Below are 27,067 nucleotides of genomic sequence, written 5' to 3'. Positions count from 1 at the left end.
TGTTGGAAAGGTGGAGAAAGCTCTACATATTTAAGTCACATAGTGCTCAGAGCCATTTCAAGCTCTACACATTCACGAAACAGTTCTCTGCATTTTCCTTGATATTGAAAGGGCTTTTGGAATGCGACCTTCAAATCCATGGTTACAGCTGTAGAAGAGCATGGCAGTAAGACCACCATATGCAGGTGGATTAAGAAGATGCTGAGTAGGCAAAGGATAGAAGCCACTGTGATGAATGGGAAAATGGTAATCAACACCACCAGAGGGTGTCTGCAAAGAGGGGTTTAGTCCTAACCACTGTGGAACCTAGTGGTGAATGCACTCATCAAAGAGTTAATCTTGAGAATTAGGGTATGCAGATAATTTACTCATAGGCAATATTTGAAAAATTTACTAGTACCATTAGAACAGTGGCACAGTCCACACTGAACAATGTGCAGAACCAGTGCAAGAAACAGGATTTAAGGGTCAGTCCCAAGGAAACTTTTGTTGTACCATTCATGAACACATACTGGAATATTAAGCTTCTCGATGAGTCTACCTGTGGAAGGGAAGGTAGTGAAGCATCTGAGCGTAACCCTGCATACAAAACTACCATGGACCCCCCAAATAAGGAATGTGCATGAGAAGGGCCTATTTTACACACTGGGGTCAAAGCCCCAGGAGTATGTACTAAATACACACCACTGTTAAAAACAACTATGGTAATTTATGGGGCTGTAGTAAAGTGGAATAAACTAGAACAGGAGGTGGTTACTAAGGAGCTTGGCAAAGTGTGTACAGTTATCTGCGTAGCCAGAACAGTATTACCCCTCTGGGTTACAGCAGAGGTAGCAGCAGGACCATAGAAATTAAGAACTGGAAATAATTGGAAATGTTTAGGATTCCAGAATCTCACATCAATATAGTGAATGTGGTACATATAGGAAAGTTCAGGGAAATGACAGCTGACTATTCAATAATTTCCACATGCTTCAATAAACTTCAGGGCCACCACTGTTTTTGAGTATTACTGTGGAAACTAGCAGCTCAGCCTCAGGCTGCAGAAGCCATACACAGCTGGCAGGCATCAAAGTGTCAGCATGACAATTGAGCAACATGGCTGCTTTTACACTGCAAGAACCGCAATCCTGGTGACACAGTGAAAAGAAGAGACTCCTGCAGGGCAGCCTAAGCAGTTCCTGCACCACCAGCCGCTGGATTTGCTTTTCTGAAGGCCAGAAGCTGAGCATTGGCTAATAAACAAGCTGCACCATGTAAATAACTGAATTCTAATGGAGGAATCAGCAGTGTGATATCATCTACAATGATGGAAGGGCTGTGGTAGGCGCTTAAGTGATGATATAAGTGTCAAGTAGCCACCGCGGGGGAGGGCGCCCATCCTATAGTACAAAGTCTACCTTACTGGGGCATGTGTTGCTGTCCTTCTGTGTGTAAGCATTTCCGGATGCCAAAATTAATCGGCCTACTGGCTGCCAGGTGGCCTCCTCAGCATACCACTCAGCATCGTTGTCACATGCCGAGAGGAGATATGACTTCCTCACAGAACTACTGTGAATGTACTAACGCAACTTCTAATAAAATTTAGCAAGTGCAGGCATTGCCTGCTGCGGAACAACAACTGTTGAAATTAACTTTATCAGGACAGTTAAAAGTTGCAATCAGTACATTTTATTTTTATCGTTTTCATTGTATAACTTTACGAATTTTAAACAGTTTCTGATAACGCTCTTATAAAATTATGGAACAAAACCACCAAAAAATAAAACATACTGTTTGCAACTAGTGGCTGTCCTGGTAAACTAAATTCTAATAAAATATTTGACTTGTCGTGTATTTTTCTCTACACTGCCATCAGGCTACATCCCAGGTGTGACCCACCCTCGCTACCCAACTCATGCACAGAAGTGGCCCTATACACTGGGCCCACTTCAGCTGGAGCAGAAGTCTTCTAGGACTCGAATTAGTGTGTCACGAATTAATAGCAATGAATAACCTGACAGGCTTACCAGGACAGGTGCAACAACTCCATTTGTTGGACTAGAAGCTGTCCTAGCCATCACTAGTATGATTGTAGAATTAAAATTATGCAGCTAGATTAGAAGGCAGCATGCAGAATATTAAACTAAAATCAAAAACAAAAACATGGCAAGCTAATGACACTGAAGCCATGTTTCAAGAGAAGTTCTATAATCCTGGACTTGAACAGGATACAGATTAAACTCATCATAAGACAAATTACTGGCCACAGGAACTTTAATTAACACCTACACATAAGTATAGACAAAGAAGCCCTGAAGTGTGGCCTGTGTAGTGTAGGCATGAAACCGCACCACATTTGGTCTTCCAATGCGATGTGTGGGAGGTCAAAAGACACAGATTATTCAAGCCATTAATTGCTTAAGAAATTGTGTCTAATAAAGCAGTAGTGCAGAGTCTTCTACTACTCTTTAATGTTGCTGGCTGGGTTTATTAGAATCACATTAAAAGAAACCACAATAAACTCAGTTTCGGTGTGAGATGCAGTGGGCTGAGACCACTGATTTTTTTGTTTCCTAGCACAAATCAATCAAACAAAAATTAAATATTTATTTCACTTTCATGAACAAAACAAATCGTCAGTTTATTGACCAGTATATATTATTAAAACTCTAGTCACTGTCCTCCAAAGACGACTGTTTTATTCACATTTACTTCTGTTTCTATGAGAAAATAATTCTGCATTCTCACTACATGGGCCACATGAGACTAATACTGAGTCATTATCAAGTGGCCACTGAAGTCCCATGTGCACACTGAAGTTCAGAAATGGGGTCTTGTGTAAACACTTACTCATAACCTCACTAACCATTAAGTCAGTGGGATTCAGTGGACATCACTTGTGAAAAAAGGTGTCCCACTTTGCTCTCAATTATTTATTGTCCTAGGATGTGGGAAGCAAGCATCAAATATAATCCAGAAAATCGTATGCTCTTGTAGAATAAAAGGTAAGCATTGACCAGACAACCTCAAAACTTGAGCCACATTTTGTAACAACAAACACAGAACACATTTTCTTGTTGATATGATGTGACAATTATCCATTTACACCAGACACTGAAATTATCTCTTCATCGATGTAGTGCTACTTCTGCAAGGTCTTTATCACATGGTTCTAATGACTAATCACTGCTTGAGGCAGCAGTTTGTCTGCTGAAGAAGCTTCATTTTCTTCCTGTGTTGCTTATTTGTTTCACACAATACATAATATTTTCCCATGTTGTTACCACATTGTCAAGAGGTAGTGTGTCAGAAATGAGGGGAACATCTTTTGGCAGCACTAGAAAACAGATGCATACACTAATAAAATTAGCATGACTTGTCAAGTTTTCAATGCACAGAAGCTATTAACTACTGAATTCTGATACAGCAGTTCCTAAAATAAGGATAACACTTCAATTAGCACAAGCAAAATAATCACATGCATAAAAAATATGTTGAACAATATGTTGAAAATGGTTTCTGTGCAGAAGATTATGCCTCCTCTGTGCTAATTGTTATGCCAGAATATTTTTCTTTATATTGGAAACTACTGTTCCAGAAAGAAGTAATTATTTCTGCCCATAAAAAATTTCTCATTTTATACATTTGTTATTTCCTTGGGTTGCCAAAAGAAGTCCCCCACCCCTCCATACATACACACCATCTCACAACACTTGTTTACATCAAGAAAAAAGTTGTGGACCGTAAGTAAACATGGAAAACAGAAGAAAATCAACCTTCTTCAGCAGCCAAACTGTTGCATCAAGCAGTGAATAGTCACTCAAATCATGAGATAAATACCTTGCAGAAGCAGCACTACTACACAGATGACGATTGTTCCATGTAAATGCACAACTGTCACACCATTTTGCTAACATAACAGGTTCTTCATTCTTACAAAATGTACCACAGCTTTGAAGTCTTTTACATAAACACTTACTTTTTATTCTACAAGAGCACATATAATGTCAGGGTTATATTTGACTATTTGACATTTGCTTGCTACATCCTTAATAAGTAGATGGTAGCAAAGTGGGTCATCTTGTTTCACAGGTGATGCAAAATGTATTCTCATTGTATGTACATGGAATTCCATTTATTTAACGGTTAGTAAAGTTATGAGTAAGTGTTTGAATAAGACTATTTCTGAACTTAAATGCCAACATGAGACTTGAATGTGACTTGATACCAACTCAGTGTTAGTCTAGTGTAGCTCATGCAGTGAGAATGACTGAAATTATTCCTGATTGCACAAAACTGTCAACTAACATTGATAGTGTGTTGAATGACCTAAATGTTCTTAGAAGGGGAAAAATGTCTTAGAGACAAATATAGGCTTTGTCTGGCACTGACTGTAAGCTTTACATTTTAGTGGTAATATTCAATTGGACTCACACTTACCCCAATAATTTCATACAATATATTCATGTTTCTCTAACTAAAAAGTGTCATTTCATCACCTAATCCAGAAAACTGTATGTAATGGTAGTAAAATTATCAGAAGGGTCTTGTGCCATTTACACTATTAACTATTACAGCTAATAGTTCGACTTAAATTAAAATTATCAACTGTTTTGCCACAATGTATTCAATGCATAATGAATTAAATTTCGCGTCCTCAAATTGTATTGTCAGCTCTTTGTTTAAGTATTCCTCCACGGAAGCACGTCGTATCTGAGTACATTCTCTGATGAGACAGTCAATTTATGTAATGAGAGCAAACTGAACATATGGTATTAATGGAAAAACCCTTGTTTTGCTCTTCAAAAGCTGATGAACTGCCACACTCCATGGCTTTAGTCAATCCCTTTTCTTGGCAGAGGTAACTCCCTGTCGTCTGTCAGGTGCAAAGTATTAACTGCACAACAATAATGGAAGTATGTCTACCATGACAGTCAAAGATTTCACATTCAGAAGATGAAACGAGAATTGTGTGCAATCAAATAGTCACAAATATGAACAAGATAGCAGAAAAAAAAAATCATCACATGATTAAATATTTTTATTCTTAAATTTACTTTGTAATTTTAGAAAATAAAGCTCCAGATTCAAGACCAAACCCGTAATTGCCTTTAACACAGCCACTAATATATAAGGGTTATAGGAAAAAGAAAGAGTTCCTTGCCTTCTTTGTGATTTCCACCCATAACTATTTGGGACACATTGCTGTGCGAAATATAGGCACGTCACTATTTTCCACCGAGCTCCATCCATTACTGACTGTTGCTGTACTGCCAAATTTAAATTCAGTCTTCCTCATTTTACCTTTTTCTTCATTTTTTACTGGCTTTTATTTAACTTAAAATTCATTCTCATTTTACAAAATGTGCTTTGGCAATTTTTCAACTGTACCTTAATCAATTCTATAATATTTGTGAATATTTTCGGTCCTTTATTCTTTCATGTTTCGTTGGCAGTTGAAAAATGTACCTTAATTAATTCTAAAATATTGGCTGAATAGTTGTATTCCTTTATTCTTTCAGGTTTCATTTATTTTGTTAACTGTTCACCTGAAACACCTTTTCTGAATTTTGATGTCTGAATCCTTGCTTTATCCATTACACAATTGTTACTCACTTTTACAAAGAACTTAATAGTTTGCATGGTATCTTTTCTGATTCTAAACATTACATGAATGCTCTTACTAGGATCTAGGATCCCTACCACAAAAACTAATGAACATTAGAGGCATACCTAGGTAGAAGTGTGCAAGAAAAATACTAAGAATGGAGGCACACTATCTGTGCAACCACCCCGCCACACCTCAGCTTTGTTGCGTTAGTGCTCTTGAGAGTTCTTCGTGTTGCAAGTGTATTTGCGCTCATTTGTGTTGTAATTATCTTTATTAGAATAAATAAGATCTGATGGCTGCCAAAAATATTTAATATGAGGAAGATAAGTGAAACAAACAGAAGTTTCTGAGAAAGATGGGAAGATGCACTTTGATTTATAAATGGACACAACGATGGCACTTTATTTGGTTATTATTACTGGACAGGGTTGTGGGAATGAAGAGATAAGATTCATTTCTCCAATACACAAGCAAGCATAGTTCATTTACAACAGCTCTGCTTTTAGATCCGCGTGGGGGAGAAAAGAAAAACCTATTCAGCTCAAATCAAAAGTTCATCACTAAGATAATACAGTCAGTAGCAGTTGCACAAAATGAGGCTGTCATAAAAGCATCATATGAAGTAATTAATATTCTTGCAAAAAATATGGAACCTTTCTCTGATGCTGATTTACTGAAGCAATTCAGCGTAACTGTTTCTCAAACTTTGTGTCAACATTTATCAAACAGTGTCCGATGATGATCAGTTTAGCTTCAGGAAAAATAAAGGCCCAGAGAGGCAATTCTAATGTTGTGATTGACAATGGATGTGAGAATAAAGAAAAATCAAAACACGTTCATAGTATCTGTCAACCTGGAAAAAGCATTCAACAACACAAAATGGTGCAAGATGTTTGAAACTCTGAGAAAAATAGGAGTAAGCTATAGGAAGAGATGGGTAATATACAATATATACAAGAACCAAGAGGGAATAATATGAGTGGATGACCAGTAATGGAGTGCTCGGGTTAAAAAGGGTGTAAAACAGGGATGTATTCTTCCTACTGCTCAATCTGTACATCGAAGAGGCAATTATGGAACTAAAAGAAATGTTCTGGAATGGAATTAAAATTCAACGTGAAAGGATATCAATGATATGATTCGCTGATGACATTGCTATCCTGATTCAAAATGAAGACGAATTGCATGATATGCGGAATGGAATGAACAGTCTAATGAATACAGAATATGGATTGAGAGCAAATCAAAGAAAGACATAAGTAATGAGAAGTAGCAGAAATGAGAAAAGCAAAAAAACTTTAATATCAAGATTGATGGCCACGAAATAGATGAAGTTAAGGAATTCTATTACCTAGCAAAAGAACTAGTGACAGACATAGCAAGGAGGACATCAAAAGCAGACTAGCACTGGCAGAAAGGGCACTCCTGGCCAAAAGAAGTCTACTAGTATCAAACATGGGCCTTAATTTGAGGAAGAAATTTCTGAGGATGTACGGTTGGAACATGGCAGGAATTCGTGGCGGGTCACACCAAACCAAGCAGAAAATTGATCAACTAAAAAAAAAAAAAAAAAAAAAAAAAAAGAGACCAAAAACATTGGCACCACGTAGAAGATATTTCAAGGTACATGTTTGAGCGAGTAATTAGTAAGGTAAAAATATGCAATTACTTCCACCCTGCACGCGATTCCAGTGCCAATGTAGCTTTGATGGCTCAGTTTTTATTAGTTTTGTGTTACTGCGCAAAGGTTAGGATAGTAGAAGATTAATTTTTAGCAAATTTAACCTTCAGAGGTCACACAAAAGGTTGTGATTTTATAGATGTGATTAAAGATTTTCTAGAAAAAATCATTGTGTACAGACAGTTGTCCGTCAATGAGGGGTGTAAACAATTATTTGAAATTTCAAATAACAAAGTGACAAGGATGTTACAAAAACTAATGTAAGTGTTACACATTTCATTCATTCACATAAACTTAGTTATCAAGAATTTGAACATCTACTGGAGACATTGCAATGCTTATATTGGTTATGTTGTCCTACATATTGCCATCAGATAAGTAAGTGCAGGAAAAGAGCTGGAACAGTTTGTCAATCTTAAATTATTTTATCCTTACAGCACAGCATTAAAAATTACACTAATCAGCCAAAACATTATGACCACTGCCCACCGTGACAGTGGATGCTGCCTGGTGGCATTCTGCACGTGTGACATGGTAATAAAAGTGCGTAAGCCAAAGTGGACATAGACGTGGTTCACCCTATTCAGATGTGTACCACATTAGAAAATGATTCTCCCTTGCAATCGTGAATCTGCGTTACTTCAGTTTGAAATGTGTATGATAGCAGCTGACCAGTAAGAGGCACACAAGCCCATGAGTTGTCAGAACTGGACGGCAAACAAGAAAACATATTCTGCATCATGTGCAATGACAGATTTTTCTGTGCCATCACCCAGTGTCGCTCCTCAGGTGACCCACTTCCCACGTGCCTACTATAATTCCTCCAGTACATTTTTGATTCAGTGAAGGAGTCAGGTACAGCCAGCAGTTCCAAAAGTTAGGTATTATTCTTTAAAGGTTTCGGACATACAAAAGTCATACTTCTTCAGAAGCTATTAAACATTAACTCCTGGTACAAATGGGAATGTATATTTGAAAACAGTTGAGAATACTGGAATGAAATTTTCACTCTGCAGTGGAGTGCTAGTTCTGCAAGGTTCGCAGGAGAGCTTCTGTGAAGTTTGGAAGGTAGGAGATGAGATACTGGCAGAAGTAAAGCTGTGAGGAAGGGTCGTGGGTTGTGCTTGTGTACTTCAGATGGTAGAGGACATGCCCGCGAGAGGCAAAGGTCCCAAGTTTGAGTCTTGGCCTGGCACACAGTTTTAATCCGCCAGAAAGTTTCAGTAAAGAATAATGCTTATAATTCACAAAATGTATATTTGAAATAAGTAAAGAATAAATGCTTACCATTTGCAACTGTTGGCTTCACCCAATTCCTTTGTCGAGTAAAATTATTGTGCAAGTTTTTCACAATGGTCAACTTTGTTTAACACATTACAATCCTCCAACATAGGGAATAACAATTTTAGATCTGTATTGATTTATTCAGTCAATTTTTGGTGGTGACAGGAATAATCATTGTTGTAACAAAGGCTGACAAGAGGATCCTCCACTGCCAGACTTTTACAGAATGACAGCCAAGTGCTGCTGATCAATTTTCAATACTCTAAAAGAAAGAATACAGTGCACCTGCCTGACTCCAGTCCACCTTACCCCTGGGAAAATGAAGTTCACCTGTCATGCATAGTCTTACAAATCGTATCGCCTGACAGCTGCATGTGAAGGTTGCAGAAAAGAAAGAGACTCATTAGTAATTTCATCATTTTGAGTTACTTGCTAAAGTGAGTCTGGGATTTGTGTATTTTATCCCTGAAGTTGGTTGCAAAATATCCCATCTAGATTTGCATTGTTAGGACTGCGTACAATCCTCCGTGTGTCTTTTAAATAACTGGGTAACCGATTACGATGATTATTTTTCAGATAGTACAATTTTGAAACCAAAGCTTCATAAAGGTAAGTTGTAGGCAATAGTGTTAAAATAAACTGTGTATAGTCTCGTAAACTTTTATGATTGCTAGGCATACATTTCCAAAATTAAATGTGCTCCTGCTTTCCATGATGCTCTGTAAATTAAACTTGAAACTGTGTGTCATGTTGAAGTTAGATTATTTTATTTACCAAATGAGTTTTATGGAACCTAAATTGACAGAATAATACTGATTACCATGTTTTCTTTGCCAATCGTTTTCTGCAAGAATGAAACAGCCTCAAGCATTTTTAATGTCTTCCAATAGGGCACTGCATGTTGGTAAATACTTCAAGCAATAGTTAAGTCTGATCAGAGTAGAACAACTGCTAGAAAATTAGACAAATCTTTTCCTTCAAGTTCATATACATAAATGTGTTTTCAATCTTTTGCCCAAGTAAAAAGTTGGGTCCCAGGAAAATAAAATTTGTTGGCTTTTCCTGTATCAGATGAAAAAGCTTAAGTGTCCAATAGTCCATCATTATCAACTTCAACATACACTGATGAGCCAAAACATTAGGACAACTTGCTTAATAGCTTGTTTTTCAATCTTTGGAACAAAATCCATTACTGATTCTGCTTATTAGGGATCCAGCAGTTTGGCATTAGATGTCTACGCACAGGTCATGTAATTTGCATAAATGATATGTTGCTGATTTGTGTAAGTTGTGCTAGCACCTGGTAACAACCCACAAGTGTTCCATAGGGGAGACATCAACATGAGTTCACTATAATGCTTCTTAAACTTCTGTAACATGGTTCTGACTCCAAGACATTGATGACTATACTGCTGAAAGATGACATCACTCAAGGAAGAGATCAAACATGCAGGTGGTTTGCAACTGTCAATGTGTCTTCGGGCACTACCACATGTCCCATGCAAGTGCATGACTCCCACAGCATAATACGTTCTCATCAACCTTCGTCCGTGGTGCGCTGCATGTTTCAAGCCGCCGTTCACCTCAAAGATGGCATTTGTGGAGGCGACAATTGACTAGTGTAGCAAAGATATGATTCACCCAAAGAGCCGACAAGTTTCCATTGATCAGTGGTTAAATCTCTATCGTCCCTTGCCATCTGCAATCGTAATTGACAATGTCGTTGGGTCAGCGTGTGAACATGTAGGGGTGATCTGTTGTGTAGCTCCATGTTTAACAGTGTATGATGAATGGTGTGCTCTGAAACACTTGAGCATGCACCAGCATTGTGCTCTTTTGGCAGAGATGCAACCAACTAAAAGGCAGTATCAGCAGCAATCTGTGACTATGGAACGTAACCAGCATGTTGTCATTCTCTCCTGCTGTTACTGCCAGTAGATTAATCTTGATGGTTCCATTGCTTCTCTTTCGTTTTGCCTCATGAGATTAAGTGAACCCCGTGTTGATATCTCTATATCAGAAAAAAAAATTCTGAGACAGTACAAGAGTACCAGAATCACACCCAAGTCTTTTCACACAAAGAGTACAGACACTAATTATATGGATGGTAGACAGAAAGCCATTTGCTGATTAATATGACAAAGTCTTAAGTTTTTGATCTTACATAAATCAAAGTTGCCATGTGACCATACTCGCAATGAAACAGAAGATGAAACGAGATAAGAGCAAAAGACTGAACCAATCTTCCAAAACTTCTGAGCATGGAAAATCTTAATAAAAGAGGCATCTGGTTGGTTTGTTGGTTTAAAAGTGGGAGGGGGGAGGGGGGGACGACCAAACTGTGAGGTCATTTGTCCCTTGTTCCCAGTAGAACAATTACCCATGGGAAACCAAAGAAGACGTACGGCACAATAACAGGAGAAATGAAGAACCAGTATAACGACAGGAGGGCAACAAACACTATAATGGACAAACCATGACAAGAAAACCACAGAGACGCAAGAAACAGTAAGAAGAGATTAAAAGCAAGAAAGCAGATTACCATGGCTGGCTGACCACGAGAATAAAAAAAAGACACCAGTCACTCTGCAACACATGGAAACCTCCACCCTAAAAGCCCTTCGGTGGAAGACACAGAGGGACAAAGGACATGCACTAGAACTGAGACCAAATGATAAAATCCACCCTCACTAGTAAAAGATAGAATTAAAGCTGTTGTTGAGGCACTGTCACCCAACACCAAAGGCAGGGTGCTAGTAAATACACTGTCGCTAGCAGGCAAGGACTGCTGTTCAATATGGCCTCTGTATGTCCACAGAAGCCAACATTACCATCAGCCATTGAGCCGATGGTGTGAACAACTTCAGAGCCCCGGAACATGTCAAGAATCAAGAGGATTCGCAATGGAGAGACTCCAGCCTCCACCAGGACACTGGTCACCGGACTCGTTCTACAAGCTCCCGTTGCTAGGCGAATGCCACAGTGGTGGACTGGGTCGAGTAACGCAATGCCAAGGGCGCCAACGAACCGTAAACCAGACTCCCATAGTCAAACTGAGATCGAACAAGGGCTCCGTAGAGCTATAGCAGCATACAGCGTGCAAACCTGTTGGAGTTGCTCATGCAGCGGAGAGCATTGAGGTGCTGCCAGCACTCCCACTTAAGCTGGCGAAGGTGAGGTAGCCAAGTCAATCAGGCAAATAAAACCAGTCATGAGAATCGATACGTCTCCACTACAGTGAGTGGATCATCATTAAGATAAAGTTCAGGTTCTGGATGAATGGTACGACACTGACAGAAGTGCATGACACACGACTTCACGGCTGAAAACTGGAAGCCATGAGCTACAGCCCATGACTGCGCCTTGTGAATGGCTCCCTGTAGGCGCCGGTCAGCGACACCAGTACTGGGGGAGCAATACGAAATGCAGAAGTCATCCTCATACAGAGAAGGGTAGACCGAAGGCCCTACAGCTGCTGCTAGGCCATTGATGGCCACTAAAAGTAGATACACTCAATACAGAGCCCTGCGGAACCCCATTCTCTTGAATATGGGGGGAGATATGGGAGGCACCAACTTGAACACTGAAAGTACGGAGTGACAGGAAGTTATGGATAAAAATCGTTTGAGGGTGCAAAAGGCTGGGGATAGTTCTCCTACGCAGAGGCTCGAGCACAGTGCTCAGCAATCATGTTTCCGTCGGTAGAGAGCACACCATTGAAGTTAGCACCAGGTACTCCTGTTGGGGTCTGGTATCCAAAAAGACATCTGATCTTTGTCCAGACTTGGGAAGGTGATGTATGGCACCCAAGGGTCAACACGTACCTCACGCAACACTCCTGTTTCCATCGTTTAATAAACAGGGGCACAGAGCCGCATAAAGGCTGTTAGATGCTCTCGAAGGGTGCCGCTTATGTCACTGTAGAGCTCACCGACACTCTTTAATTGCCTCAGTGACTTCTCGCGACCACCAAGGGACTGTCTTCAGCTGGGGGCACCCTAAAGAACGAGGGATCGTATTTTCTGACGCAGAAATCATCGTTGTAGTGACCTGCTCAAACACAACATCGATGGCACCATGAGGGGGGGGGGGGGGGAGTTTCAATGGTGACAACAGAGGAGAAGGCTACCCAGTCTGCCTTGTTTTAGCCCATCTGGGCAGGCATCCATGGGCATGATGGTGACAGGAAGATGGGGAAGTGGTCACTACCACACACGATGTCATGTGCTCTCCAGTGGATAGATGGGGGAGTCCAGGGCTGCAAATTGATAAATCAATGGCCGAGTAACTACCATGAGCCACAATGAAATGTGTGACGGCCCCAGTATTTAAGAGGCAGAGGTCGAGTTGGGACAGTAAATTTTAAACATCTCTGCCTTGTGCCAGTAAGCATGGTGCTACCCCACAAGGGGTTATGGGCGTTAATATCTCCCAAAGGTAGGAAAGGTTTAGGTAGTTGATCAATCAGTGCAGCCAATATGCTTAGGGGTACTGCACCATCTAGAGGGAGATATACATTGCATACAGTTATTTCCAGTGTTGTCCATATCCTAACAGGTACAGCTTCAAGAGGAGTTTGAAGGGGCACAAGTTCACTACATATCAAGTTCAGGACATAAACACAAACTCCACCTCACACTCTATTATATTCGCTACGGTTCTTGTAATATCCCCTGTAGCTGCGAAGGGGAGGGGTCCGCGTTGCCGGGAACCAGGTTTCCTGGAGGGCAATGCAGAAAGCAGGTGTAAAGCTTAAAACAGTTGCCGTAGCTCAGCCAGGTGGTGGTGAAAACTGCCCCAATTCCATTGGAGGATGATGTGATCGTGAGACTGGGAAGGCATGAAACAGTCAATGAGACAGTCTATGGGCCTCGGCTTATTTCCTAAACAAGCTATATCCATTATGTCTGAGGGTCTGGCGAGATCTAGCTCCTCAGCAGACACCAGAATCTTCACCTCATCCTCAGGCGCAGAGCTTGTAGGCAGCGGTGGCGTGGGTGCCACTGCAATTCCCTTGGTCTTGGGGTTATTCTTTCTGTATTTCTCTTGCTGATCCTTGGGTTTTTCTGGCGAGCTGCTTTTGGGCACTTCAGCCACTGGCCTCAGTGTAGGTCAGTCAGTCGAGGGTTTTGTATTCCATGATTTTCCTTTCTCGCTGTCAAATCCTGCAGTCTGGTGAGCAAGAGAAATGATGCTGTCCACAGTTGACACAGATGGAAGGCGGGGCGCATGGAGTATTGGGATGGGATGGACATCCACAGTCTCGACAATGGATGCTGGAAGTACAGCGGGAAGACATCCAGCACTTAAAACACAGCAATTGTAGGGGAATATATCGCTTGAAATCACAGAGACAGACCATGACCTTGACCTTGGGTAATGTGTCGCCCTCGAAAGCCAAGATGAAGGCACCGGTGGCAACCTGATTATCCCTCAGACTCCAATGGACGAGCCGGGCGAAATGAACTCCTAGTCGCTCTAAGTTGGCGGCGCAGCTCGTCATCAGTTTGCAAATGAAGGTCCCTGTGGAATATAATACCCTGGACCATATCTAAGCTCTTATGAGGTGTGATGGTAACAGAAACATCCCCCAGCTTGTCACAAGCAAGTAATGCCCATGATGGTGGAGGATGCCGTTTTTATCAAGACTGACCCTGACGCATTTTAGACAAGCCCTCCACCTCCCCAAACTTGTTCTCCAAATTTACCACAAAAAAAACTGAGGCTTCATGGATTCCCCATCAACTCTCGTACATATGAAGTACCAGGGTAAATAAGGTTCACTGCCATCCTTGGCCTGGCGTTCCTCCCAGGTTGTCGCCAGGGAGGAGAATGATTTAGAATCACACTTCCTTGCACTCTACTGAGACTTGGAATGCTTAGAGACTGCTGGCATTTGATCACCAGCAAGCGATTACATGGTACGCTTCATCGTGCCTCATCCGCTCTGATGCCACCCACACCAACCAGGAGCACTCCCCATGGGCGCCACCCAGCCACAGCACAGGCCACGTGGCAGGATGGCCATTGCCGGGAGTCCCGATGCCCCAGGGTGACAGGCATCTACTCCTTGGCATATGTGGGGAGTTAACGGCGCAGGAATCAGCAGAGCAATCCCTGTGACGGGGCTACAACCAACAGGGTACATGGTGGCCCCACCACAACGGGATGGCTACCGTTCTGGATATGAGGTGCAAAGAATTCCATGGTCCTTGTCAGCGCAGAAAACAACACTGCACAGTGGATGGAGGAAAATGCACCCAGGAAGATGTCCTCGCTCAAGAGATGGACGATGAGCAGGACTGCAATGCCACGATCAGAAAGTGGGCTAATGATCTCAATGCATGATGGACACAAAGCACCATGTAAGGTGCCCTTCCCCAATTGGCTTGCTCTTTGGGAAAATTTAGAAAAATGGAGGTCAAACCCTACAAGGGACCATCGCATAAAGGCCGAAAGGTGTGAGACTCCTTTTTGTCGCCTCTTACTACAGGCAGGAATACCTTGGGCTTATTCTAACCCCCAGGCCCGCAGGGGGGGGGGGGGGGGGGGGGAGGCATCTGGACTGGGTGAGATGTCTATTAGATTTTGCAGAGATTATTTGAGAGAACTTACTGCTCTTTCTAGCAGTTGTTTCCCTCAAGTTGCTAGAGCAATGGAGGGTACCTAATGACTGGAAAAAAGAATGGAGGTCATTTCTGTTTTCCAGTGGGTTTGTGGGGCGCACACACACGCACACACGCACACACGCACACACACACACACACACACACACACACACACACACACACACACACACACACAAAATTATAAGCCTATATCACCAACATCAATCTGTTGTTGAATTATGGAACATGTTTTATGCTCAAGTGTTACGATGCTTTTGGAGAATGAAACCTCCCCTAGGCCTGTAAAAATGTATGGATTCCACAGAGAGATACCTTGCAAACTTTAGCTTTATTTGATAATTCACGAACTATGGGGTGTCAGAAGACCTGTTAACAATCTGGGATTATTGCCGGGACTGGCTGTTGACCCTAAATGTAAACAAATGTGACGCACTGCACATAAACAGGCAATGAGATCAACTAATATGTGATTACACTGCTGGTAACAATCACTGAAAACATTAATTACCATAAAAAAACATAGTAATAACCATGCTGAGTGACCTGAAGCAGAATTACCACATAAAACAACTGAAGGAAAAATAGGTGAGTGACAATCCCACTGGTAAAACCTTAAGCCAAGAATTAAGTGACTTACGAAACACTTCTTCAACCACTTCTTGAGTATTGCTCTTCAGTGTGGGACACTTAGGAGGTTGGATTAATAGAAGAGATAAACAAGAAACGATGAAGAGTGGCGTATTCCGTCATGGATCATTTAGTTGCTGCGAGTGCATTACAGAGATGCACAACAAACTCCAGTTGCATATGCTACAAATGACACCATTCATCATGAGAAGGATTATTACTGAAATTCCAGAAGAGAATGTTCCAGAAAGAGTCAGATATATTATTTCCTCTACCACATACATCTCATGAAATAAAAAAAAAATCACAGAAATTACAGATCATACAGAAGTTTACCGACAATCATTCTTGCCACTCACCACTCCCAAATGAACTACGGAAATAGGGAAAAAGACAGCGGTAGCAGGAGTACCCTTCATCATGCACAGTAACATTGCCTGCAGAGTGTATGCCGATGCCGCAGATGGACAGAATGCAATATTACAAGCATCTGCAAATGTTATTTTTTTTTCAAATAATGACTGTTTTGGAGAACTGTGGACACGATATTTAATTTTAAAATATATGGCAACAACCATATGGTTTCTGCTGAATGTTATAAATATCCTGTACATTGGAGCTACTGTATGTTGCCACTGTCATATAGGCCCTACATAAGTGACACCTATAGAGTGCATGTGCAGAAATAGATTGTTTAATATTCTGTAGGCCTAAGTTGTTACCTTTACTCACTACATTATTTACATTCACACAGACCTCAGTGAGAAGATTCAAAAGTAACTGAACACCTATCAATGTGCATTGATAGGAGGGGGCATTTGAACTCTGCTTAGGAACCTTCCTGTGAAGTGTCTGAAGGAATGGTAGCCCATTCACCTCAAGAACCTCAACCAGAGAAGTACGTTGAACACTGAGATCTGTATTGAAGTCAGCTTTTGCAACTTATCCCAGAGCTGTTCCATTGAGTTCAGGCCGGGCTTCTGGGCAGGTCAGTCTATTTCATCTATGTTACTGTCCACAGACCACTAGCTAATAGATACTGCTTTATGACCAGGTTCACTCTCATGCTCAAACAATTTATCATCATCTCCAAACTATTCCTCTACTATATGTAGTATACAATGCTGGAAAATGTATTCATATCCTCCTGCATTTGCCATTTTTTAAGTGCAATAAAGGGACCACACTCTACCCACAAAAACAGTCCCGTAACATAAAATCATTTCCTTTGTACTTCATTGTTGGCATTACACATGACATGTAATGTTTTCTAGGCTTTTGCCAAATCCAAACCTTTCCATCGGATTGCCACAGGGTATAGCGCAATTCATCACTCCAAATCACTCATTTCCAACCATCCACTGTCCTGTGTAATTGCTTTTTACACCATCTCAAGCATCATGTAGCATTGACTACAAAAATGTGTGGTTTATAAGAAGCTGCTAAACTACTGCACCCCATTCCTTTCAACTGTCAAGCACAATCATTGGGCTAGTTTGAAACTTAAACAGTCAAGCCTTCCACAGACTTCATGTAGTTTTTTTACAACAGTCCTCTGCAGAGCTCAATGTTCTCTGTCTGTTAGCACACAATGTCTGTTTCATCTTGGTTTAGGTGTGGATGTTCATTCATATTTCCACTTCACAATCAATTTGCTAACAGTCAACATGGACAGCTTTCAAAGGGTTGAAGTCCCCTAAAGGATTTTTTTCTCAGGTGACATCCAACAACTAGTCACCATTCGCAGTCACCAAGCTTCCCTGACTGACCCACTCTGCAGTTACTGCTTCTCTACTGACAGTACTCCCCACTTCCTTTAGTAATGGCTGGTCTGCCTCTCATAAGCTCTACTGCTCCATTTCATGTTAGCCTACATAGGAGTGTCCAGATACTATGCTTGCTCAATTTCATGTTATATAGGAGAGTCCAGATACTATGTGTGTTAATACTCATGGAGTATATAGTGAAGTGCACACACTAATTTCTGGATGCGTAAGTAGTTATGTAACTCATTTCTGTCTACCTCATAATCGTTAGAGAATGTGTGAATCTGACACTAAGTGTCTAATAGATATAATATAATGATGTTGCCATTGCAAGTTCTGTCACTGTCCCACATAACATGTTCCAGCTGTCCTCTACCCCAGTAATGCCAAGGTATGCTCTGTATAGAGATGTATATAGACACACTGTGTGACTGGCTTGCTCTCAAAAAGTTTATAGACCCAGAAAATGATCACCATCACTTCATAATATAATAATTGTTTTGTTTGCTCTGCATCATTCATTTAATACTAGAATGGCTGATTATCAACACCATAGTTACAATGACCTGCACACTAGGTATTCTATGGGTACTCAGATGTGAGCAATATAGACAAATGAGGCAAGATCTAGTAGTCAGCTGAATACATGCACACTGTTCCTTGCTACTGTACACTGTCATACAAAATGACATCATCTTTCAGCATAATGAAAGACTTGGTGAAGTACCTAACAATTCTTAACTGAAAATGACGATCCTGTTGATATTGTGTTTTTAGCTTTCACCAGCAAAGTGGCCTTCTCTGTGTGTGGTCTTATAAGAGTGACATAGGATACCAAGTCGCTGCTGTCAGTACAGTTTATCATCTTATTGTGATTGGGCAACAATGAGATCATAAATTTAAAACCAGAACTGTAAGTTACATGTCAACCCAGGCGCTAATTAATTGAACATTTATTCGGTAACTGAAAGAAAATCAATATCAGTAACTCGCTAACAACGGAATTTTAAGACCATGACAGGTGTAGGAATTTAGCCCGCAAGATTGTGGAATTATAATTGTTTAGTCTGAAGTAGCCTATCTTGGTATGAAGAGAGATAACTTGAAAGATACTACATACAACACAAGAGAAAGAATAAATTCTTTGTTATAGGAACACAGATCTCATATTCTTCAATGAAACGATTACTTCGTAGAAGAGGTATTCCAGTTAATTTAATTAACATATGGCAGCATAAGTTTCATCAATCACTGTTACGGTCTTGAAAATAGTTGCTATTCTCCCGTAAAATATGTTTACCTCCGAAAAACTGTCTAACTTTGTTTGGTTGAGAACTTTAATACTCGACTCCCAGGAAATTTAACACACCGTGCACTACAAATTTGCTTCAGCGCCTCCTAGTAAACATCCAAGTCGAACAACCCGACACCCTGTACGTAACAATACAACACAGAGAAAAACGGATAACTTCCAATATGTCTAACTACTTACAATGACAATTTCATCCAGTAGAAGTTGCTCCGGCACGTTTTGCGCTCCATCAGTTGGGCACTGTGGAAAAACACCATCTATAAGATTTCTGACATTCAGATTTTTCACCCTCCGCACTTCAGCGCGTCATTCATTCTCAGAATGTTGAACAAGATTATTTTTATGAACATGACTCATGCTATTATGCACAATAACTGCAGTTATAGAAATGTCCCTTCGTTTGCCAAACTCAGAACGCTGCTTCGTTTAACAACTGCTCAACATAACAATGATTTGTTTTCAAAATTCGAGAAGTAGCTTTCAACTATCACTGCCTAGTCAAACAAAGAAGTAATATTATCTGTCAATGTGAATGTGATGAATATCTTTGTTAGAAGTGCACCTTTTTTGAGGGAGAGGAACTCACGCAATACAATCCCGTAAATATAAAAAACTGTAGATCTCGTACACAACTTGAAACTGTCTTCGTCTTTGTTTCACTCCAGGCTAAAGTTCGGTAACGCCGTACTGTAAAGCATGTTTTTCCTTAAAACATTTTAACCCACGTTAATATTTCAAGAAATCAAAACTGTACTTTCGGAAGCGATCGGGAGGTCGGAGTTTTTGCACGAGTATAACTGGTCCAATTAATGGCTTCAGAGAGGAACATGAACTGCGAATATCGGTTCTAAAGTAATTTTGCATTCACCAAAAACTGAAAAAAAAACTTACGCAACATATCTAAGACTTATCAGATTCCCCCGTAAACCATTAAATACATGCTTCGCACGTTGCCAATAAACGCAAAAAATGCTATGGTTTCAAATGAAACATCATGCTTTCATCTTTTCTTCAACTTCTAAAACTAATGTTGGTTGAGTTAAAGCTGCTTTGCATTGATACAGGAGACTCAAATGACTGTTTTTTGTATTCAAAAGTGGTATTCACACAGAATCCAATAGCGGATTCACAGTTTGCTTCCTTGATTTGACCACATAATCGATCACGAAGGTCTTTGACTGAACTGTAGTTCTTAAATACAGTGCAATTGAAAGAAAATAACCCAAGAATAATTAAAAAAAGCACAAACAAGAATATGATTATTGCCTGAAATTTATCCGTGAATATTAGTATTTGCGGAGTAAGATTTGTAGTTTGTTAGTCCGAATTGTTTACTAGCCAAAAACGTTAATTCTCACCTTTGCAGTAGGCATATTAGCTACAAAAAAAAAAAACCTCCAAACGAAAAAAAAAAGTTTTTTTTGTACATGTAGAGCATTAACTGCGGCGTCGGAAAGAAGTAAGTCCAGAGATAACATTATATCTTAATCTCCTAGTTATCTCTGTAATTTCCTAACTCATAAAAACAACATCAAATGAAAGGAAGTAGTGGTAAGGAGGCCAACTTGTGAATAATAGTGAAAGAACGGATAATATTTTAAAATAATTGCAAGAGCTCCCATTCGAGTTTCGGATAAAATAGCTTGTCCCTTGATATTGTACTACCGGTCAGAATTATGGCAATTTTCGGTAAAAATTAGTGTGGAGTGAAAGATATTATACCGATTACAACAATTACGATTGTCTGGAAGAAATCTCTTCAGTAATAAAGTCGTTTGAGTTGCGGGACTAAATCACGATGGGGTCAAAAGAAAGATGTCGGTAGTTAATAGCATTAATTGTTAAATAGTGTGTTTAGCATTTTCGTTGACGTTAGCTATCGTCTCGCGCGACAAGGCACTCTAATTACTATTACGAATATCTCGCTCATAATACTTCACCTCTTTGACATATTCCCACATAATGCAGTCGAAAGTCTAACGAGGTCTTCGAAAACAGCTCGTAATGCGTATCTTCTATGTTTCTATGTCATCACAAACACACACAAAACCAGAAGGAAACGAAAAATTACGCATTAACGATTATTAATTGACATAACAACGAAACACGGGAAGGCACCTTCCTAGCGTCCGAAACCTATACGCCACGTACAAAGATATTATTCCTGTATAAACACAATCTTTGCAGCGATCCGAATCAAGTTCTCATAGGTCATACACAAGGAGGTTAGAATAATCTAACATACACAATGCAGTCAAATGCTATGTGAAAGGCTTTCAAGAAAAGCAGGAATATGCCGACGTGGCTGTAGCACAGAACACGGTAATCTCATATGAACAAAGAAGGTCATACGTTGAAACAATGATTTTTTACTCTGGCGACAGAATTCCTTCCCTAGATTAGCTCAAAATGTAAGCATTTTTGTAGAAAAATACTGTGTATCCAAATCTGCTGCCACTGTCACACAAGTCTGCTGACACTAAATACTGCCGAATATATAAAACACTGAAACACTAAAGTCATTTGAAAAACATCTAGTGCAGCTCACATTCTGCAAGTATGAAGGAAACGATGGGAATATGAACGGCATGCACCATCTCTGATGCGAACGCATGACAACGACATTCGATCAATATCCACTTCGCGGAAATGATCAGAACATATTATGCTATGATTTGTTGGTTCCCAGTCTCTGTGTCGCACTGCCTTGGTCCACAACCTTCTCATTGCATTGTCCTTTGGGTACCTATACATCGTAGAAATGAAAAGTAGAAACAAACAGTCCGTATTTAAGCTGTAAGTATTAATTTGGCTACAATATTTACTTGTGGAAAGTAACAGCTGATTTTCCACCTATTGGTACAACCATAGGTAACGCAATTAACCATTTTCTTTTTCAAAAATAAATGCGTAAAGTTCTGCCCGCAATTCAGTCCGAACAGACATTTGACGCCAATTTTTTGATACTCCCAATATGGCGTAGTTCGAACTGAGGTGGCTTAATTTCTGTGGATTAGATTAGATTAGTACAGTACTTGTTCCATAGATCATGAATACGACACTTCGCAATGATGTGGAACGTATCAGGTTAATTTTCTCCCCATGAAATCTCTTCCTTACTTCTGTCCATGTTGTTCCCGATTTTTTGTTGCTTCTGCTTTGAAAGCTTTCCAAATTTAGGATTTTGTTTTTAAAACGTTTTTTTTTCTGCTAGTTCTGGTTCTATGATGTTGTTTGGGGGTTGGGGAAATTATCCACTAACTATTTCCAAAAGTTCATCTAATGAGTACAAGGAGTTGCCACTAAGAAATTCTTCTAATTTCCTTTTAAATGCTATATAGTTATCTGTCGGACTTTTGATGCTATTAGGTAAGTGACCAAAGACTTTTGTGGCAGCATAATTTACCCCTTTCTGAGCTAAAGCGTATGGGCATGTCCCCTTATTTTAACCACCTTGCTTCTGTCCTCGAGTGCTGCAGCACAGCCTTCGTTGATTGTAACACGCTGCACCTGCTGCTTGTTTGATGCTGTAAAGTCGAACAATGATGGCATTGCTTTCTCGTAGTTCCAGGTCTTATTAAGTAATCATCTTGTAGGAAGTGCTGTTGTCAAAGTAAACTGTGAGACGTAGGGTTAGAGGCTTCCCTTTTAATAGCAATAACCCACTTCTTCAGTAGCTCATTGTTCTTTAGAGGACATCTGTCCGACGCAAATACGTTAGCAGACGCAGGAAGTCACTTAGTTTCTGCCTAAATTTCTCTCATAACCTTATTACCTATGAAATGCTAAACCTCTTTCCTTATTCCACCGATTCTTACATTTGAGAACAGAGCAAGAAATCACCTTTTTTATAAGTCTTCCTTAAAGATCGACAGAAACCTTCTGCCCAACTACAATATGACGACCAGTGTAGACGACTGAAATCTGAATTCAGTGTGAAAGCTCTATGCTCAAGGACCGGGATTGTACTTTCGACCATATTTATGGTCGAAGGATTGTACATTTGGAAGGTATATCACTGGTGAGACACTTCAGTTCGATGGTGTGTAGAATCTGTGGTGTCAGTTTGTTTGTAAACAGTCGTCGTGGTGTTTAATATGAAGTGTGTTGTGTAAGTGGTTAAGATAGTTGCCAGATCGATAACAGAACATGGAATGTGATCCGAATAAAAAACCGGAGCCACCATTGAAAGTAAGAATGTGCTTTAGACATAAAATTTACGAATAACGATTTGGCAGCGCATTGGTGATTCTTATAATGTTGTAGTACGATAACTCTTGAGTTTTGCTCTCAACAAAAGTGTATGACTTAATGTTCACAAGAACGACTGGAGTGGCATAGAAGTACCCTACGAGATATCCATCACCCCTTGTCCTTAGAAATCTTCCAGTGTACGATTGTAGGTAACAGAAATGCATAGACTTCCACTGGCTAATAAGTTAATCGGTATGATGATGCTCGCTGCTCTATTCGCTCATTCTTCACAGGGAAACAAATGCCCATAACCACCTGTGTGCCCTTAATCTCTCTAATTATATCACTAAAGATTTATGCGATACATCTAGAGAAGAGAGTTATACTTCAGAGATTAAAGAATTATTTTGTCCATTCCCAGATTATTTCAAAAGTGATGTCGCAAATAGAACTCGGCCGACAACGTTCTGAATGTACTGAGCGTATGATTGTGCAAGTTACAGAGATTCTTAAAGCTTCCTTTGATGTAGTTAAATCTGGGAAAGATAACTGCTTACGACAAACCCTTTATAAAGTTGTCTTACATGCATCTCACTTGTGGTACCGCTGTACTACCATATTTAGCCATCGATATCTTATAAAACTGTTGGGATACTATAATAGCGGCAGATTCGTTATGTAGTGATGTGTCAATGACGCGTCACGTTACATCGGTGCTTTACATATTATTTAACGCAAGTGTTTTTTTTTCCTTTTTGTGCATTATGCAGCACACTTACTCATACAAAAGCAATAATTAGTGTGGTTACACAAGAGCAATAATACTTTCTCTTCTAAAGCAGGTAGGCTTTGTGTGCGACACAGATTTCTGAACAGAGATGTTTGTAAGGAACAGAATTGTTAAGAAGCAGCAGCTGTACCATTCCATTCCAAGTCATCTTGTACAACGTTCTGCATTCTGTTACGCGGAATGATGATAAAAGATTACACGAGCAATTTTCATATAGATAATTTCAAACCCATCAATCGAAAAAAGCGCCCCTTGAGGAGAATGTGAAGTTTAGCTTTGTTTATCTCCAGAAGCAAACGCATTATAAACCTGAAACTCCGCACGTGATAACTTACGATCAAAAGATCTTCCAATATAAAATTTAATTCTCGTGCGCCTTTCAAATAGTTTACAAATTGAGGGCAAAAATAACAATGTTTGCAAAACCTGTATTTTGCGAATACAAATGTTTTATTTCACCTTTGATCATCGTAACATGCATTCATTAACACAATAATAATAAAAACTTGGGCAAGTGTCATCAAGTGCAAGAAAATAATGCAAGATTCTAAAAGGCGTCCTTTTACCTAGCCCCTGAGTAGAGAGCGCAGCGGGTGGAACGTTGCAATCGGCTCGTAGCACATTGGCTATTGAGGCAAACCCTGTCTCCTTCTCGCAGAGCAGCCAGCTAACAGCTTATAAATAGGTTAATACGGCGTAGAAGAGACAGAAAAGTTGTTGGCGAGTCGCTACAAGGACCAGTTACACCTTCTTTGCACATTTCTGTAAATTTTATTAACAATCACTATATACAACACCACACACGGATCAACACTAATTCTCAACGGCTTGTTATTGTTACGGCGCACAATACATTACGTATGCTATGTTGGCAGAGACCAGAAACATTCTGGAGTGGCACGAAGTCACCAATCACAGGGGGACCAGTACAAGTGCGAAATCAGTAGATACATGCATATTTAAGTAAGCAACAATAACAACAAAAAGTTTCCTAAAAGCTCAGTTACAAGATTGATGACCTGGCTTTAGGGAAGCGTCCGATTCCACCCGTCTGCTTTGATCAAAGACGTCATCAATATGAAGGAAACAACTAGTTGCAGAGTGTACAAAATTGGGACTATGTCATCACTACATACACATGCCAACAAACGCGAACAAAAATAAAAAACGAAACAAGAACGTCTCAGTCCAACAATAAAATGAAACTAACGGGGCAACCGCGGAAAGTAAGGGTTGGGGGGGGGGGGGGGGAGGAGGACAAATAAAAAACTACGCAATCGGACAATTCCCTTGGCATATATAGCTGAAACGAAGTGCTCAATACCAAAGAACCACTATCAACAATTTCGAAAATTGAAATCGGACAATTCCCTTGACCTGTATTGCTCAAAGCAGCTCTTGATGTCTACCGCCAAACCTGAAATACAAATGCCACAACTACAAACTTCACACATTTACATAACTCATAAGACACCGTTGAAACCAAAGCCGCAATAACTCGAAACCCCCCCCCCCCCCCCAAAAAAAAACCATATTCACTAGCTCAATTAAAACACAGCTGAAATACCGTAAAACAGACAAAATATCAGAATTACTGTAGAATAAAACCAAAACAAAAATTACCATAATAGCTCACTGAAAACAAAGCAAACACTTCCATATCTATGTTACAGCACTGAGTACCCAGACTTAAATAAACCCACACTGCCACAGTGATAGCCAAGACTCAAATACAACAACACAACATCTGCAAACATGGATCAACTCAAAAACACCATGTCATAGTGACGTCACACACCACAGCACCATTACGTCATGCACCAAAGCAGACAATTGGAATTCGGCATTTCCAATGAACCAAATGACCTACATAGTTAAGTGATGACAAAGGTAAAAAATAATTAATGGATAAATGACAATAAGTACATAAAACGGTAGGATAATGAACAGTTCACTGTAGATAAAATTTTTTTAGACACTCATTACTTTTAGTTGCTTAAAATAATCTGGACATGAGTCACATGGGCTAAGTCCTGCAGTGCACCTTATAGCTTTCCTTTGTTATTCAAACACTAATTTTTAATCTACTGAATTACTCCACAATAGTGTCCTATCACTTTGGTGGGAATGAAAGAATGCTAAATATGCATGTAATAGAGCTTGTACAACAGATAGATGATATTTACATCTATACTCTGTAAACCACTGTGAAGTGCATGGCAGAACCTACGTCCTATTGTACCAGTTGCTATGGTTTCATCATGTTCCTTTCTTGTACAGAACGCAGGAAGAATTATTGTTTGAATGCCTCTGTGTGTGCCATAATTACTCTAAGCTTGTCCTTATTATCCCTATGTGGAAGATGCGTAGGGTGTTGTAGTATCTTTCTAGAGTCATCATTTAAAGCAGGTTCTTGAAACTATGTTAGTAGATTTTCTCAGGATAGTTTACATTTATCTTAAAGAGTCTGCCAGTTCAGTTTTTCTCAGCATCACTGTAACTCTCTCCCATGTGTCAAATAAACATGTGACCATTCATGCTGCCCTTCTCTGTTTATGTTCAGTATCCCCCAGTTAGTTCTATCTGGTTCAGGTCCCACATACTTGAGCAACATTCTAGAATGGGTCACATGAGTGATTTGTAAGGAATCTCCTTTGTAGACTGGTTGCACTTCCCCACTATTCTACCAATAGCCTAAATTGTACCACCTGCTTTACACACAACAGTGTCTGTGTGACCACTCCATTTCATATCCCTATGAAATGTTACGGCCATGCCGATTCCAGCTGTGACTCATTTATATTACATTCATAGTATCCTAGATGTTTTTTTTTTTTTCATTTTATGAAGTGCACAGTTTTACATTTCTGAACATTTAAAGCAATTTGCCAATTGTTGCACTACTTTTAAATCTTACAGAGATCTGACTGAATATTTAAGCAGATTCTTTCAGACAATACTTCATTATACATAACTGTGTCATCTCCAAAACGTCTGAGGTTACTATTAATATTGCCTGTAAGGTCATTAATACACACCAAGAACAGCAAGGGTTTCAACACACTATTCTGGGGCACAACCGAAGTTACTGCTACATCTGACAATGACACTCTGTCCAAGATAACATAATGCATCCTCCCTATCAAAAAGACCTTAATCTGGTCACAAATTTCACTTGATACCCCCATATG

The 27,067-nt window shown here is 39.9% G+C and overlaps 2 protein-coding genes across 16 annotated transcripts in view; one reads left to right on the top strand and one right to left on the bottom strand.

The window, feature by feature from the left end:
• Positions 1-21,065, bottom strand: part of LOC126356296 (oocyte zinc finger protein XlCOF6.1-like) — a 57,144-nt gene extending 36,079 nt beyond the window's left edge. For 3 of the 15 annotated variants that reach the window (XM_050007212.1, XM_050007214.1, XM_050007210.1), the window contains exon 1: positions 19,073-19,396. Coding sequence is in view for 5 of the 15 variants with exons in the window: in XM_050007203.1 (XP_049863160.1) it covers positions 19,073-19,132; positions 20,833-20,853 (81 nt within the window). In the remaining 10 variants the exon portion in view is untranslated. Of the gene's footprint in view, positions 1-19,072; positions 19,405-19,783; positions 19,950-20,250; positions 20,360-20,832 lie in introns of those variants that run through there. The other 12 variants (XM_050007198.1, XM_050007202.1, XM_050007205.1 and 9 more) reach the window with 10 other exon arrangements.
• Positions 21,066-22,918: 1,853 nt separating this feature from the next.
• Positions 22,919-27,067, top strand: part of LOC126356294 (ATP-dependent RNA helicase abstrakt) — a 148,206-nt gene continuing 144,057 nt past the window's right edge. The window contains exon 1 of the mRNA XM_050007194.1: positions 22,919-23,083. Within this exon, the coding sequence (XP_049863151.1) occupies positions 23,042-23,083 (42 nt within the window). The 5' untranslated portion in view covers positions 22,919-23,041. The remainder of the gene's footprint in view (positions 23,084-27,067) is intronic.

Source organism: Schistocerca gregaria, chromosome 3 (genome assembly GCF_023897955.1).
Source record: "Schistocerca gregaria isolate iqSchGreg1 chromosome 3, iqSchGreg1.2, whole genome shotgun sequence".
NCBI lineage: Eukaryota > Metazoa > Arthropoda > Insecta > Orthoptera > Acrididae > Schistocerca > Schistocerca gregaria.
Note: the sequence above shows the minus strand (reverse complement) of the source record. Positions and strands in the feature narration are given on the sequence as shown.